The 17,913-nt window shown below is 45.6% G+C and overlaps 1 protein-coding gene across 28 annotated transcripts in view; it reads right to left on the minus strand.

The window, feature by feature from the left end:
- The window catches only part of FGGY (FGGY carbohydrate kinase domain containing), a 378,492-nt gene that overhangs the window by 184,042 nt on the left and 176,537 nt on the right, over positions 1-17,913 (minus strand). For 22 of the 28 annotated variants that reach the window (XM_014844657.3, XM_070509784.1, XM_070509761.1 and 19 more), the window contains one exon: positions 7,699-7,827. The exons of the other annotated variants lie outside the window; for them this stretch is intronic. In XM_014844657.3, the coding sequence (XP_014700143.1) occupies positions 7,699-7,827 (129 nt within the window). The remainder of the gene's footprint in view (positions 1-7,698; positions 7,828-17,913) is intronic. 28 annotated transcript variants of the gene reach the window in all.

The following is a 17,913-nucleotide window of genomic DNA, read 5'->3' on the forward strand; positions in this document are numbered from 1 at the left end:
TCCGCCCTCCCCATGGCTCTGCAGCTGCTCAGGTCTCAGGGAGCAGGGTTTCTCATTAAACCAACCTCAACTCAAGACAACGAACTTGAAATCACATGAAGAAGCCCCCCTCCTTGCTCTGATGCGCATCCAGGAGCCCCAGGGTCTTCCTTGCACTATCGGCTCAGGCACTCACACCCCTTTTCTCTTTCCAGTTTCCCCAGCAAGACTTTATTGGCTCTTCTAATCCCCTCCATTCCCTACAGACTGTCTGCCTCCCTCTTTGGACCCACCTTCTCTTTTTAGTGGATGCGCTCCCTGCTGCCCCGAGCTCTTGGCGGAGCCTGGGCCTGGCTCCTTCTCAGCAGTTTGGTCTGGTTTGGTCTGATCTGTCTACCTGGAAGCTGCACACCAGTTCTGCTTCATGACCCGTGTGCCCAGAGCCAACCCATCCCACAGGCTGGCCCCTCTGGGCACCAGGTGACGCCTCCCACCCTGTAACTGTCTTCCTGGGCCCCACCCCAGACATGCAGACTTGAAAACCTTGGGGGTATGGCTTAGGAACCTACATTTTTTTAAAGGTTCCCCCACCCATATTTAGCAATCCTTGTGTTTGATCTTTCAAATCCACTCAGACATATTAGCTTAATTCATTCACTGAAGACTGACTGTGGGTTCCATGTTGGATGACAGGCGTAATGAACCTGATTTGGCGGGAAAACTGAAATAGGTGTAAAGTGTTGCAGAAACACAGAGAAGGGAATGATGCATTTTTTCTAAAAGGGGGGTTAAGTTTGGAGAAGTTTCCACAGTGGAAGTAACATTTAGATTGAGTGTTGTCTAGGTGGGGGGCACCCCAGATCCAGTGAACAGCATGAGCAAAGGTGAGGAGGCAGGAAGTGCATGGTGTGTTGAAAGAAGACATGTGGTCTGGTGTGGCCTGACTCCCGGTCAGACGGAAGTGGTGGGAATCATCTTGTACTTCCTACTCCTCAGTCTTCACTTTATTTTCTTATCTCACAACTATTTTCACTGAAGAGTTAATTTCACAAAATATATTTTGACAAAGTACTAATATATTAGCAAAACCCTTATTCTGGGCTTCATTTTGGCTTGTACAGAAATAAACTGAACTGATGAGGTTAAATACTATCATCAGAAGTGTTTCAGCAAAAAATAGGACTTCCCATGCTCAGCACTAGTGACATTTGGGTCTGGATAATCCTTTGTTGTGGTGGTTGTCCTGAGCAGGTTGGGCACTTAGCAGCATCCCTGGCCTCCACCCACCATGTGCCATACCAGTGCCCCCCTTCCCCAGTCTGACAATCAGAAAATGTCTCCAGACATCACCAAATGTTCTCTGGTGGTGTGGGTAGGGTTGAAATCCACCCTGGTTGAGAACCACTGATAGAGGGAAAAAGAACATGAGATTTGGAGTCAGGCTCAAGTTCACATCTTGCCATGACAATAGTTATGTGATGGAGGAAATGTTTTATTAATTTGGGTTAATCGTATGACCGCTGTGGCTGGCATGAAATTTACCAACGCTGTTTAATATAACTTAGTTGAACTTTCACTCGTGGCTTAATTTTTATCACCGCTGTTTCCTCTGCCTTCACCCTTCATGGACAGAATTGGAAATCACCTCTCCCTCGCAGGATTACTGTGAGAAGCAAAAGAGAAAGTATCTGAAGTGCCAGGTGGAGTACTTGGCACTAGAAGGCATATAAGAAATGGTCACAATACTATCAGTACCAATAAGAGTAGTGGTTCTTAGACTTGTTTTATTAATGATGTCGTTGATATTATTATTAGGAATAAAGCCTAACTGAAGTTTAAAAGTTACAGTGAGTAAATAAATTCCACTTTACCAAGAAGCAACAATAGGGCGGGAAATGTTGCAATTACATTACCAGACATCACTTCCTCTAGGAATCTTTTCGTAATTCTTCAAGTCTCAATTTGGGGCCCATTCTCTGTTTTTCCAAAGCCCTACATACTTGGAACACATAACTGTAAGTGTTTATTTAATGTTTCTTCTCTCTACTAGACCATAAATTCCTAGAAGTCCAGTGCTCTCTCCTGTTCACCTTACACCCTGATCAACGAGTAAGTGGGTCATCAACAAATACTTATTGAAAGACGTTCCTTTTCAATATTTGCTGCTTGCTCAAATGATATTCAAGGGTCAGATTCAAGGGTAGACTGGATCACGTCTTAATAGACACGCCATTCCATACAGCACAGCGACTGGACATGTGAATGCTGGAGTCAGAGGGTGTGGGTTCAAATCCTGCATTTACCACTTACTCACTGTGTGACTTTGGTCAGGTTAGGTGGCCTCATTGGTTCATTTCATAAATAGAACAAAATAATAGTATGTGTAAAGTTGCTTTGAGAATCAGTGTTATTTCTAGACCACTGATAATGGGGAGGCAATAAGTTGGCAGGGTTTATTGCTCCCTCGAGTAAACTACGTTTTGCTCTAGGGAGGCAAGGACCAAAAGTTCTTTCTGCGAGACTGGCTAAACCAATTCTTCTGCTGTTGGGAAAAAGAAAGAAAGAAAGAGAGAGAAAGAGAGAGAAAGGGAAGGAGGGAGGGAGGGAGGGAAGGAGGGAGGGAGAGAGAGAAAGAGAGAAAGACAGAGGGAAAGAGAGAAAGAAAGAAAGAGAGAGAGAAAGAAAGAAAGAGAGAGAAAGAGAGAGAAAGGGAAGGAGGGAGGGAGGGAGGGAGGGAGAGAGAGAGAGAAAGAAAGAGAGAGAGAAAGAAAGAGAGAGAGGAAGAAAGAGAGAGAGAAAGCGAGAGAGAAAGAGAGAGAGAGGAGAGAGAAAGAAAGAGAGGAGAGAGAAAGAAAGAGAGAGAGAGAAAGAAAAGAAGAAAGGGAAAGAAGAAAGAAGGAAATTCAAAATCCTTATTTTGGTTTGATTCTGCAACTCAGATGAGCAATTTAAGCCAACTCAACATCTGGCAAAGAATTCAGCATCTGCAGTCAAAGAGTGATGCTAAAGCTAGGCACAAACTTTGCTCTTGGCCAGCACTTGCTAATGTGATGGCAGCAGAAAGAATACCAATTTCTAGACATCTAGGAGTGGATCAGGGAGTGCTCAAACAAAACTCTTGATTCGTGGAGAACTGAGCCAGGTAGACCTACTGTATAGGACAAATGCCTCTGGAATCTGAGGTTCCTATATTTCTCAGTTGTAATATCCATCCCGCATGGAGGGAATGCTATTCATTCATTCATTCATTCACTAAACACGGACATGTTAAGAGTCCTCCATGTGCAAAGCACTGTGCTGGTTGCTGAGATAGAAGAATAAAATGGCACAGTGCTTTCTCTCAAAGTGTTCACAAACTAGTCAATGAGGCAAAGTTGCACACACAAACTGGGCGATATGTACAGTAATGGAAGCAAATCTAAGACATAGTAAGAGCAAAGACAACTGGGAGAAAAGGGCCTGAGACAGAAATCAGGTTGTTGTTGCCTTCAGGACAGCTGGGGTGCTAGAGCCAAGGACAGACCTGGAACAAACTTCATACTATTTTTATAAGCTAGAAAAATATCAGCAGCAGGAGCCCTGGCCAAAGCCACCCCCACAAAGAGCAGACAAAGCTCCTCCTATCTTCTGGCTGGCTGCGGGAGAACTCACTGACCAGCACGTTAAGAACAAGATGTTCTTTTATCTTTGATTTTTATTCCCACAAAGTCCTTCCTCCTTTTTTTTCCAGAACTGGAAAAGCACGTGTTGAATTTTACTTGCTTCTTTGATCTTTCTCCCCGCCTTTATTCATAGAGGAATAAACTTCTCAGGACTATCTTTATCTGGGTTAGGGTTAGGGTAGGGTCAGGTTTAGGGTTAGGGTTAAGGTTAGGATTAAAGATCAAGCAAGAGGGTTATGCCCCCTCTTGCTTCTTTGATCTTTAGCCTTCCTTTGAGAATGAGAATCCAGGAGTATTTCTCCAAAGCAGATGCTGATCCTGCTACTGGTCAGAGTGTGGGGTCCAAGGCAAATCACGCCAGACCAGCACATGAAGGGACCACGGTTGTCAGGGCGTGTTTGTGCCAGGGCTGGATGGCATCCAATTCCGAGCCTCAAGCTGGATTCTCAACCTGACATTCAGCCACCTCTCAGCACGGAGTGTGCCTAACCCCTTTCTGATGTTGTTTCCAACCTCAAACCATCCAGACTCTTAAGGCAGTGAACGCTGCCTTCTGTGCCAGAGTGCCAGCGAAGGAAGGTTATGGCAGATTCAGGGAAGACAGATGGAGTCCAGAAGCCTGAGGCTTTTCTCCAACTGCCTACCCACAGGGAAGACAGTTCTGGTATCTTCGTACCAGGATCACAACTCAGAGACTTCCTAAAAGCCCCTACTTTGTGTCAGGCATTGTGATTCTAGAGAGAGAAAGTCAAAGAGAGAGAGCTTATTATCATATGCCTCCTATGTTCCAGATGCTATGCCAGCTGGTCTGACCTATTTACATCATTAGTTCTCATAACAACCCTGTGAGGGGGCAGAGCTATCTCTTACTGCAGAAGAGGGAAACGAAAGCGTGAAAAGATATGATATTTGCCCCAAGGTGCACAGGTAGGGAGAAGAAGAATTTGAATCCGAATCTTCACACTTCCTATTCAGAGCCCTTACTACAGCATCACGTATGTCTCATGGGTTAGTTGTCTCAAATCAATACTATTAAGCTACAAGCATGCAGGCCAGGAGAGAACCACCAGAATTTTCTCTCCAAAAGGAGTGGAGCTTTGTCTGCTCTGTTCAGTGCCATAATCCCAGTACCTGGACCAGTAACCGTCAGGCCTGCAGGCACTCAACATACGTCTTTAGTGACGACCCAGTTGGATGGGTGCACTATCTTCTCAAGACTTTCAGGCTTATGTTCTCATCCAATCCTGATGCGGGCACAGGCAGGGTGGGGAATGAGAGGGGACCTCTGCTCTCAGGCCTCCTCCCTTTCCCAGACGTCCTGATCCTGCGTTGGCTGTGAGAGGAAGGGGACAAGGGGCAGAGGCAGAAAGAAGTACAGTCGGATAAAACTTGGTCAATGGTGTCAAGATCCTCACTATCCCACAGCTACTGAGAATCCTCACCCTGTGCCCTCCCTAGACACCACTGGCCCTAAAGTCAGCCCTGATTCCAAGGTTCTGATTTTGTCTTTCCACTGAAAGAACTTACTTTTGGAAAGCACAAGGGGAACCCACTAACTTGAGAGCACCAGTATTTTAAAGGGAACTAAAGGCCTCAGCCAAAGCTTCTAAGGGTAAAATTTGTCACTGAACCTCTCTGCTTTAGGAAAAGAACAGGCTCATTTAATGGTCTGGATTCCCCTTAGAGCAATTCACCCAACACTCTCTGAGAGTCTGCAAGCAACAGGTGCCACAGAGGAAGCGCCTTCCCCTCCTGGGGACACAGTGGGTCCTGGACAGAAGGGAGGAGGTGTGTTTTGGTTCAAACCTGAGGGAAATGTGGGAGACTGACAAGGAAATGAGAGTCTTGCTGCTCATCAAGGTGCAGACCTCTCTCTTCCAGCATGTGGTGGTCCAAGCCAAGTGCCTGTCACTGGGAGGGTGGAGGATTGAGACTGTCGCCCCAGGGGTAACTGACAAAGGAGAAAGCTTCCCTGGCCTCCAACGTGATATGGAAACTCAGGAATACCAGGGGACAGGAGCACTGCATGTCTACCTAGACCACAAGTTCTCTCGGTGCCTGTTCTTAAAAACCGAAATCATGACAGTCCAATCAAAACTACACAGCACCCCCATGGAAAGCGAGAGAAACACCCTTGCCCATACTCAGTACTCTCTACCATTCAACCAACCCACATGTATTATTGGCTGTTACTATTTCCCGGGCACAGTGCTAGATCTTGAACACATGCAGAACAAGACAGAAACACTCAGAGATGGCCGAGAACTACCCTGTTCTGGAAGTCCATGGACTATGTGAAAGAACTAGACACTGCTTAATCATCTTTCACACAGAAAACACTAACGCTCGCTCTGCAGGTTCAGGCCATTTTACCTTGTTCTCGCCTTAATGCAACTTTATTCATTTAATAAATTTATCAAGCGCTCAGAGGAACTAGACACAGGGCTCAGCACAGGTGACACAAGATGAAAACTATGATGCCCTCAAGGAGGCCACGGGCTAGTGGAAAAGACAAGCAGATAAATCAATAATTACAACATTTACAGTAATTACAGTGTGATTGTTTCTCGCATAGGGCAGGTAGAAGCTGAAAGAAGTACACCTGAGAGAATTTCTAAATAAATCTGAATGTCCCCAGAAGGCTACACAGAGGAGAAAGCCTCTGATGTGAGTTTTCACGTCCGAGCAGGAGTGAACCATTGGGAGAAGTTAGGACTCATCCTTCCGAGATGCAAAGACACGGGGGTATAAATGCTCGACAGCGTTCTGGGAGCAAGATTTGAGGTAAGTACTTGAAAGATAACTCTTGGCTGTCATATGAAGTACGGGCTAAGAATATCTTTCAAAGTCTCTTTGACTATGATCTATAGTGAGAAATTCCTTTTGGGGCTGGCCTGGTGGCATAGTGGTTAAGTTCGCATACTCTGCTTTGGCAGCCTGGGGTTCACAGGTTTGGATCATGGGCATGGACTGGGCACCACTTGTCAGGCCATGCTGTGGTGGCATCCCAAATAAAATAGAGGAAGACTGGCACAGATGTTAGCTCAGGGCCAGTCTCCATCACACACACACACACACAAATCATCTTCATCATGGCCCAGTAAACACACACACATACATACCATCTTCATCATGGCCCAGTATACACACACATACATATAAAATGTAACAGGAGCTCCATAAACAGTGCTTGCCCTTACTAGGTGAGATGTGCTTTGAGGTTTTCTTGTCTGGTCCATTCTATTCTGAAAATTCAGTGGTCATGACCTACTAAATTGACCTCATAAAGTCTGAACCATAATTCAAAAAAAACACTGTTAGAGAGAAAGGCTAGGAAAAAAGATATGTCTGTAGTTGAAGTGAGAAATATTAAGAATCTGAATAACCAAAAAAAAAGAAAAAACTGCAGTAAGGAAGAAGAAGAGGATAGAGACAGCACAACTTTACCGTATTCCTCGCCTCACTGTCTGCCTTCCCATTACAATGTGTGGAGGGACCTTGGTTTTGTTTTAACTTCACCGTCCCCCGCACCACACCTGGACAAAGTAAGTGTTAGGTGTCTTTGAAGTAATGAACACATGAATGCCAGGTTTGAGAGCTATTTAGGAGATGAAATCAAGACTACTCTCAAGCAACTGGATATAGGATATAAGCCAAATATATTATGAAAATAAATCAACTAGACTTGTGAGGGTTTTGGGAGTATTTTTAGAAAAAATAGTATAGCTAAGTATAGCATCATCATACCTGCCAGGTAGAAGTTAATAGCTCTTTTTCAAGTTTTCTGTAGACCGAAAAACCATACAGATATTGGTTCACATCAATTTTTTTTCTATTATTCTGTACGGAAAAATTAATTAAATTATAAATAAATTCTACATTTGATAAAAAGTTCTATAGTTCTATCCAAATGCCCAACTGTAAAAAGGTTTTTCATTCCTATATCTTGAATCACTAGCCTGCGATCTGTGCTTTACAAACAGGGAAGGAGAGCCTCAGCTTCTGGGAATATTCCGTGTGACGCACTGCGGGTCGTGGGCCCTGCAGAAGGGATTACCTAATCCTCCAGCGTGGGCATCAATGAGTGAGGCTGCCACTGCAACTCCAGCAGGAAGGCCAAGGTCTTTTGCTGCCTCTGGTGTGAGCCCATTTCCAAGAGAAGCTCCAGGAGGCAACACTTGGTTTCCTGGGTAGACATGAGAAAAAATAAACACCTGTCACTTTGAAAAACCCAACAGCAAAAATACGGTTTTCTTATGAGAACCTCTCTGCACGCTCGCCTCTCCTCTGCATTTCCTCCATTTCATGGAGACAGAAGCCACGCAGCCACAGAGTCCTTCTGCTCATCTGGTGACTCAGTTGTATGCCCTTGGTTCCCATGGATCAAGCTCTGGAGTGCTGTACAAAGCCAAGAATTCTAACGCATCTTTCAAATTAAAGAAAGACTCCATTCATGAGAAATTCCAAAAGACAGAAACACAGTGGCCTCTTGAAGCCCTGGTGAAAATGGTCAAATTGTTACAAACAGGCTTTGTAACACAGCAGCTCTACCAGCACACCTCACACACGCACACACGCACCTGTACAGACTCCCTGAGTAGCATATATTCCTAAGGAAGCTGAAGAAATTTAATTGTGTGGCTGCTTCCCACTGGTGGGTAAGGGAGTGAACTATTTCGCTCCAATAAAGAATTTCTCAGAAGTTTCTCCTGTTGGAAGAGAACCCAGTCTGAACCCTGCAGATTCTACAAGGCTGCTACTGGCACAGCCACAGAATGCAAGGGGCACGGCGCTCTGTGGAGTTGTGCAATGCAGGAACCCTAATGTTTCAAGTGACCTTGAATTCTTGTAGTCAGTCTGGCCTTCAGTTAAGAATTCATTGATTGTCTTGCTTTGTGTGGGCGCCAAGGCGCTCTAAAAGGCAGTCCTTGCCCCCAACCTAGTTAGCGAGACGAGATCAGGACCCAGAGAACCATGTAAGTCAGAATAGAATGAAGTGATCCATCTGTTCTCAGGCGTTTAGCAGAGGCTGAATCCCCCCACCCCTGCCAAAGAATTTATAAGCATTCTGGAACTGCAAGGAGGGGGTGGGGGTGGACCCATGTATATGCTAACATCCCTCTGAGTGCCAAGGTCCTAAGATTCTGAACATAAGGTCAGCACTGCTCAGTGCTGAGGTTCCTAGCACCTGCTCACTGTTCCCTGGCGCTCCAGGGATAGGCAGGGGGCTTCAGGACTTCGGGGGGCGGGGTCAGGGTGGGGTTAGAAGGAAGCAGAGGGTGAATGGCTCACCAACCTCCTCTAATTGGGAAGGAAAAACCTCCACAACACCATTTTTATCCATTTTAGGTAATAAACTTCTTTCTCTAATTGAATTTCCAAAAAGTTTATGAAAAGGAAGCAGAAGAAGACAAACCCTGCAATGGTTTCTAGAGCTCCATTGTCCAGCACGGCAGCCACGAGGCACACGCAGACTGAGTGCTGGAAATGAGGCTGGAGAGCTAACGGGCTGATCGTTCACGTAATTAAAATTCATCTCAATTTAAATTTAACGACTGATACTCAGTTCAGTTACTGAAAAACTTCTAAATACGTTTCAAACAACTTGGGTATGCAAATCTACTTTTTAAATGTTAATTTAAGAACGCTAAATCAAGTATTTACAATGAAAACTTAGTGACTTTGTTGGTGGTAAGCACAATGCAGTCTATACAGAAATTTATAAACAATAATGTATGCTTGTAATTACACAATGTTATAAACCATTATGACCTCAATAAAATAACTGGAAAAAAAATTTAGTATCTGAATGAGCTGTACTTAGTGGAAAATGCACACCAGACATCAAAGATTTCATATGGAAAAATGAACGTAAAATATCTCATTAATAATTTTTGTATCAATTATATGTTGAAATGTTATTTTGGATTTATTAGGTAAACAAGATTTACTAAAATTAACTTTGCCTATTTCTTTTTGCTTTAATGTGGCTGCCAGAAAACGTCAGACTACGGATGTGGCTCTCATTCTATTTCTACCGCACGGCACTCGTCTAGAGGAGACGGTCAAGATGCTCTAGCAGCGCAGCGGGGAGAAGGAGAAGCTCTCGTCTGCTGTGAAGGCCCAGCTCAGCAGAAACATGGAGGAGAACAGTGCTCCTCGCTGTAGACCGCTTGGCCCTGGGCACCAGCTTAATCATGTCACTGTGTCTTGGATCCGGCACATAACAGACAGCATTCCCCCTGACTGAGCACTTCGGTGCTATGGTCTGTGCTAAGGACACGTCATGCATTTTGTCACTTCATTGTCACAATGACTCTATGTGAAGGGTACTATGACTGTCTCTGTTGCACAGATGGATGCGGACCGTCAGGTTTACAGAGTGAAAGGAAATTCCCCACAGTCACACAGCTTACGTGTTGGAACACAGGTCATGGATTCCACACAGACAGATACCAAAACCTCTTTCGGTGCAGCTATTTGAAAAAATGTTTTCTGAGTGAGTGAAGGGATTGAGAGAAGTATTTTTAGAAGAAACATTATATATGTTTAAAAAGTAGCATCATTTGGAAATCATGCCCACTACACTGAGATTTTTTTAAACAGGGTTAATTTTCGTAGGAAGGGCAAAGTGGGAACTCTTGTTCCACCTTCATCTCTAATCTTCACAAACATAAAGGGTGTAATTTTCATAAAGAAAAGGTTCCAGGCAGAAAGAGGATTAGTAGGTGGGATACGCTTCTGAGTCTTCCGGACAGTAATTTAGGAAGAAGCCTTGGCTGCTGAAGTAAAGAGTGAGCCCTGGGCTTTCAGCCAGGAAATCCAGGTTCAAATCACATGCTGGAGGACCAAAGGCCAATTTCCTAGCAGAGGGAGCATCCTGAGCAAAGGCTAAGAAAGAAGGGAGACTGCCAAAAGGGTGCGGGAAACTGAAACGTAAGCTGGGGGTGGGACCTGGCAGCAAGGTTGGAGAGGGAAGTGGGGACACAGTCTGCATTACAATCCAGACTAAGGTGTTTGAAGCTAATCACAAAGACTGCAGTTCTCGGGGCCGGCCGGTGGTCGAGTGGTCAAGTTCATGTACTCCACTTTGGCGGCCCAGGGTTTCACCGGTTTGGATCCTGGGCACCGACCTAGCACGGCTCATCAGGCCACGCTGAGGTGGCGTCCCACATAGCAGAACTAGAAGGACCTACAGCTAGGATGGGCCTTTGGGGAGAAGAAAAAAAAAAGACTGGTGACAGATGTTAGCTCAGGGCCAACCTTTAAAAAAACAATAAAGCCTGCAGGGAGCCTCTGAAGGAGCACTAAGCTGGGAGTGAGGAGCTGGGATTTGTGTAGTTTTGGAAGATCCCTCTGGCAGCTTTGTAGCATAGGACAGAGCAGGGTAAGGGAAAACAGTTGTGAAGCTATTTCAGTAACCAAAAGAAAAGATGAGGGTCTTCATTAAGGTATTGGGAAGTGAGATGCAGAAAGGCAGGCAGCTGCAAGAGGTTTTGTCAGACAAGAATGGCAGGTCACGGTGGCTGCTTGGATACTGGGAGTATGGCAGACATTGAGACGCTGCCACCTGGATCCCCATTAAGGGTGGACTTGCTGCCCAGTGTCGGGGACTGAGGTCAGCAGATGGCCCCAAGCCGCCAGCTCCTTCAGGCCACCTTGCCGAGGGGACGCCTTTCCCAGGGCAGCCCAGCTGGTGCCTTGGAAAAGGGGAGCAGAGGGCTCTGACGGGTCCCACTCACCCCACAGCACTCTGCTGAGTCGCCCAAGGTGCTGTGGGACTGCACCCCAGTTCAACTTCTCCCTCTGCCCGATCCTGCCCCCTTCCTTCCACAGATGGTAACCCCTAATAAGCACCTTATACCTCCAATCTGTCTCGGCATCTGCTTCCAGAGAACCCAACCGAGGGCAGCGAGCCAGGCCTTCTCCTCAGCCCAGTGGTCCAGGAATGAAAATAAACATGCACAAAGATTGCCATCCTCCTTTGAACTGGAACCACAGCCTTCAGGAATGGTCTATCTGGACCTCAAGCAGGAAGAGGCTTGTTTACCTAGAGACCGAAACAGCTTGGCCTGAGAGGTAAATAGAAATAGGAGGAAATCTCTGAGAAATCACCCCATCAGGCCACACTTTATCAGCCAGAGGCACACTGAGGGGACTGAAGGAGCGGCCAGAAGGCAAGCGTTAGTGCATCTTGACAACTTTTCTGGAAATAATCCTTCTTTCATTCTTCTCTCACCATAAAATTAAATTAAGCAAGCATCAGTTTTCCCAGACTTAATCAGGACTTCACAGCCTCAGGTGTGCAGTTTCTTCCAGTGTTCATTCAGCTGTCCCTTCAGGTATTTTAACAAACTTTTCAATAACCATGGTAATGCTGACGGTCCCCATGTATTTCACCTGCCCTGCGCCAAGATCCTGGTGCTGGGTTGTGAGTGAAAGACGGCCTCTGACCGCAAAGGCTCACTCGGTGCTCTGTGCAGATCAGGGCTCACAGGACTACATACAAAATGCTTTCAAGGGGAGATTTACATGGTGCTCCCAGAGCACCGAGCAGGGATGGTGAGGCTGGCTCAGGCAAGTGCAGGAAATCAAGATGAAGGTGACATTTGAATCTGGTCTGGAAAGACAAGTGGCTGATTGCTGGATTCAGTGCTAGAATGCTCAGGGGAAATGGATGCCATTAGAGCAAAAGCGGTTCACTGTAGGAAGCCCCGAGGGGCACAGAGGGTTTGAGGTGTTCACTATGTTGGCCAAAAGGGCACCAGTGCGGAGCGGAGAAGTGCAGCCCACTGGACAAGAGAGGCAGCCTGGGAGCTCCAGTTAAGGCAGCGGGCCCTGCCAGCCGACGGCATTGACACTCATTTTGTTTTTTAAGAAGATAACCCTGCAGTGTGGAGAAAGGCAAGAATGGGAAATAATTTTTCTCTTTAAAACAATCAAGCCAACTGAAAACTGCAAGCTGCAAAACATTATGTAGAGTATGTCATTTTAAGAACAACAGAGATGGCAGGTGGACCATTTGTAAAAGTACATTCCTACGGAGAAAAAATACAGAGAATACGTTTTCTCTGGATGTAGAAATCATGGGTGATTTGTTTTTTACTTTCTACTAATCTATAATTCCTAATTGTTCTACCTTGAACATACATTTCTTGTGTAATTTTTTTAAAGGCATTTTCTCCCTTAAATCTGGGCAGGGTAAAGAAATTAGGGCACAGGTATTCAGCAGAACCCTACGTAGCCATTAAAAGGAATGTGGAAGAATGAAGGGTTTGGAAGGCAGTCCAAGATAAGAGAAAATGGTAAGATGCAGAAAAGTATTCAGAGTATAATCTTATTTATGAATTTTGCTAAAGGATACAAAAACATAAGCACATATACTTCCAGACAAATCCTAGAAAAACAGGCAGAATATTATCACCCAGGGACCGGGACTCCGTGACGGCACTTCTCCAGCCTTCGTGTCTCCTCTACTCCATGACCTTGTGTTTCCTTTGTGATCAAAGCAATCTATTTTAAGTTAAAATAAAAGCAAAATTAAATTAAGGAGAATGCTGCACACCTTTTCCTGCTCCTCAGCCTGAAGCAGGAGAGAGGCCCAGGGGCAGGCCACTTGTTTCCCTGACAGTGGGCTTCTGTCCCTGGGAACACACCCCCACCCTGGCGTGTCAAAAAGCAATCACTGAGGGCTCCTGGGCTCAAATCCACTGAGCTCCCAATCAGCTGGGCAGATTCAGTGTGAGCGGTCAAACCTGGAGCCCGCCGTGACCTGGCGGTGCAGCCCCTCTTCACGGGTGGGGCCGCCAGGACACCACATCTTCCCCACCAGTTTTTCAATTATCTACGACTAATGAGCACTTCGGGAACAGTTTCAGACACACACATAATCCTCCCTCCTGACGTCAGGAGCAGAAATTAATGACTGTGTGGATTGCCAGGAGACAGAAAATGCATTATAATAGTCAACAGAACTGTTATCCTCTCCAGGAAGGAGGAGGTGGGGTGGGGTGTTGTATTAACTGGAAGGTTCAGTGGTCCTTTGTATTCCCACAAACAAAGATGACATCCAGGGGAGAGTTGGCTCAAAGCCCATGGAAATGTCAGAGAGAGGTTTGGGCGTGGGTGGCATCGACCCTGGCTGCTCCGTGCTGGGCACTGGGGCGCTGGTCCCTGCTCAGTTTTGCCTAGGTCAACAGACCAACCAGATTGGCTGGGACAGTGCTAAATGACACCCTGTCCTGCCAGCAGAGAGGGTCTCTGAGTCCTTTCAGAATAAATCCGATTTCAGTCTGGTTTAGGAGTGAGGGAACAAAAACAAGAACAGGAAACTCTCCAACAGGCTGGAGTCGTTTTACAAGCACGTGGTGGTTTCTGAGTTGCTTCACGCAGGCACACTATGTGCTGGGGTGGTTCCAGAGACTGTCCAGAGACCTGGTCCAATTCTAGTGGAGCTCCCAAGTTTGAGAAGCAGGAACCCTCAGCAAACGAAACAACACCATCATGGGCTTTTGGCTGCAGCCAACTGGCTATTGACATGGACTTGTAACAGAACTGACACAAGCAGGAGCTTGACACACCCCCCAGATTCTCCTACAGAGATCTCAGTTCACTCGGGCAAGGCAGCTCAGGGAGTTTTCCAGACCTGCAGCCACAACTGATACAAGACTGACTGAAAAACCTTCCGGTAACTCTTGCTTCTGAATGGAGTTACACATCCACAACTAATCAATCAGAAAAATTAATGAAAAAGTCAAACTTGACACATCCTGCCACCTGTTGAAAGACATTTTCTGAGACATTCATTTGTTCACTTCCCTTCATTTCTCTCCCCCAAATAATCTCATTTTAACTAGGAATTAGATTCTTTTAAAAATTATTGATTAAATGTAAAAGTTTCTGATGATATCCACATCATTAAGGAAATGTTTACTGAGGACCTACTAAGTGCCAGGCACTCTTGTAATGCTGGAAATGCAGTAGGACTAATGAGTCCTGCGCTCAGAGGGCTTACTCTCACTAGACACTATTCCCATCCAATACCGCCTCTGATTTACACCTTGGAATTATTGTATGTTCTTCTATGTAAGTTCCCTGTTATGTATTTTTTAGATCCTTGGCCTTGTATTCTGATCTACAGTAGGTGTTTAATAAATAAACAAATCACATAATTTAAATCCAATTCTGAATGATCCTGATGCTATGTTTTGTTTTTTCCCTATGTTGATCTCTCTCCTGTCAGACAGAATAGCCCAAAGATGATTCTATTTATCTCTGCATTCATTTCCCCTCCCCCCAGGACCCAGCAGTGTCTAGGTCCTCAGCAATGTTCATTCAACTGAATTTATAGATTTTTTTAAAAAGAGAGAAGACCATAAGACACAGATCAATCAACTTAGACAAAAAGATCACACGCACACACACACACGATGCTGACTACAGTTGGGTACATAAAGTGAAGAGACTGTTTAAATCTTGAATGCTACTGGGACAAGTAATGCATCTCTCTGTACCCTAGATGAGAGTCACACGCTGTCCTCTCTGACTCAGGGACAACAGACTGTGTCAAGGCCTATGTAAGTGCCTAGACGATGGGCGACCAGCAGGCCAAGCTTCTCCAGGTCCAGAGATGCTACAGCGGCAAGACGTCATGGATGTCACCAGCTAGTGGAATACAGGCTCTCCGATCCTCCTTGCCTGGTCAAGTGTCATTCAAGAAGTAGACGGTGGTGAACTTTTAGATAAAAGCCCCAGATCTTAAAGCTAAGTGGATCTGAGGAAGGCAGGCAGGACATCAGGGTGTTTTAACTTGTTCTAACAAGCAACTGGTAACTATTGTAGGTCAGTGAGCTGAGAAGCGGCGTACGCAACTTGTATTTTAGGAAGATAAATATCATAATAGTAATAGCACCCATTTATTGAAACCTGTGGGCTTTCAGTTACTGTTCTTGACCCTTCTCAGTTTCTATCACCTTCGATGCTAGCAACAAACCTTTGAAGCTAGTGTTAGAATCACAATGTCATAGTTGTAGAAATCAAGGCACAGAAGGTTGCATAATTTTTCCAAAGTCACCTCTCTGATGGAGAGCATGGTCATGGTTTCAATCAGGGTTCTTAGATTCCGAAGGCTGGAATCTTCCTACTATATCATGCAGACCGGAGGAGTATCTACAGAGCCAGGAAGAATTCTCTCAAGTGCGGTTGACTGTGAAGGACAGAAAAGGAAGACATCCTCATTTGCAGGAGGCTCCCCTGCTGGGTCACATCCAGGAACATGAAGTCCTGGCATGCTGCATCTTCTAGCTCCTTCCTTTCCTATCCTAGATGGGTTCCAAAAACAGAGACTCTAGACTTCTAAACAGCCCCTGGAGACCATCAAATTCAACATACTCCTTTTGCAGTAGATAAAACTGAAGGCAGAGAGGGAGGTAACTTCCTTGGGGTCACCCACTGTGTAGCAGAGTCTGGCTGGAACCCCAGCGCTCCTGACTCCGGGCTCTCTCCACTTTTCCATGCCCCTGCTGGGCCGTGCCACCCTGCACCCTCCCCAGCTGGAGCAGGAAGCTGCCCCAGGCCAGGGCCAGAAGGCAAAAGGAGAGTAGGGGAGCTGGCAAAAATCCAATGGGTTCCAGCAGCTAGAGGCCAATTCCGAACTATTCAGAGCATAAACTGCAGTCTCTTTAGCTTGAAACCATCCACACTGATACCCACAGTGACCTAATTCTCTAGATAATTGCTGATGCCCTATTTTGCTCTCACCTAGCCTGAGGCCACCTCCACAAAGACTTTCCTGGGGAGACTCTGATTAAGCGCTCTCTCCTCTGCCATCCCACAGCACGTTTCTTGGAATTACATCATTCTGTTCTGCAGAAAGCCTTGCTCCTTGAGCCTCATTCTTCCATTTTAGACTATCACCTTCTTGAGGGTGAGCTCTTTTCAGAGATGCATTCACTGGAGGCAGGGGTTTAGCAGAGCACTCAGGAGCTCAGGTTAGGAGGCAGTGAGCTTAAATGGGGACCCTCATGGGGCAGGTGACCTTGGGCAAGTGGTCTACTTTTCCTGCTACAGCTTCCTCACCTGTAAAAAGGCTATAGTAATGCTATTTTTCCTTCAAAGTGCTTATGAGAATCCAACAAAATAATACATAGAAAGTTCTTTAGGATGCTGTCTGTCACATGGCAAACTGTTGATGAATGTGAGGGACTGTTCTGGCTACCATGACTTGGTATTCTGGTGCGCTGGACATGGGTCGGCACATAGCAGTTACTCAGTTCATTGCGGTGAATTTATAAAGCGTGGTGAGTGATCCTTGATGTCACAGCACGTGGAGATATATGCTTTTGGGGTCATGAGAGCAAACCACAGAACCCGTGAAAGCTGTTCAAATATTCACAGTGAAGGAATTCAGTTTTCCAGCACGAAAAGCATCTCTGCACGGTCATGGATCCACGGTGGTCTCCAGAGTAAAATGTTCTAGAATGGTAGAAGCTGTTCTCTTCAGAGTCAGCGTAAGGACCAAATGTTCGTTTCAAAAGGAAAAATCATTACTTTGTCAGCAAAACCCTTGACTGTTAGGATGACCAACGCTTTCCAGACCCAGGCAAACTGCTCTGCCATGGAGCGGGCCCCACTTCTGGGGAAAGGCAAATGTGGGAGGTACATGAAGATATTTTAGCTGTCACTGTGCTGAAGATATCACCAGATCTAACACAGCGCTCTTCATAGTTGTGTTTTGTTTTTTCACAATCCAGTAAAAAAAAAAAAAAAACAACATACAAAGAAAACTGGGAACTGACATAGGCTTCTCAATTTTTCATTTAGTCCCATGGATTTACTAAAACAAACTCTAGAGTCAGGATCAGGGGACAGAACATTATATAGAAAGGAGACAGTCTCAACATAAAGGACATTTGCATCGTCAAATGCATTTTCTCTTATTTTCTCGCCCATCACACACCAGCGCACACTCCGGCGGGGGCCAGTGGTGGCCTCTAGCCTAGAGTACTGTGTGCACACTGTGGGTTTACAAAATGACGACGGCCCCTAACAGAGGGTGGACCTGCAGGGTATGGAACAGCAAGCTCTCACATGAAAAAATCAGTGAGTCGGGCTGGGGTTAGCCACACAGCATCAAACATGTGGTGCTCTGAAGGCATCTGGGGCTTTTCCATGATGTAGACCAAACATGATTCAGGTAATTGACCAAATTTTTCGCTTCCCAACCAGATGTCTTACTTTCACATAAATGAAACCAATCTTGTACTTTCATGTG

Source organism: Equus asinus, chromosome 5 (genome assembly GCF_041296235.1).
Source record: "Equus asinus isolate D_3611 breed Donkey chromosome 5, EquAss-T2T_v2, whole genome shotgun sequence".
In the NCBI taxonomy this organism is placed as follows: Eukaryota; Metazoa; Chordata; class Mammalia; order Perissodactyla; family Equidae; genus Equus; species Equus asinus.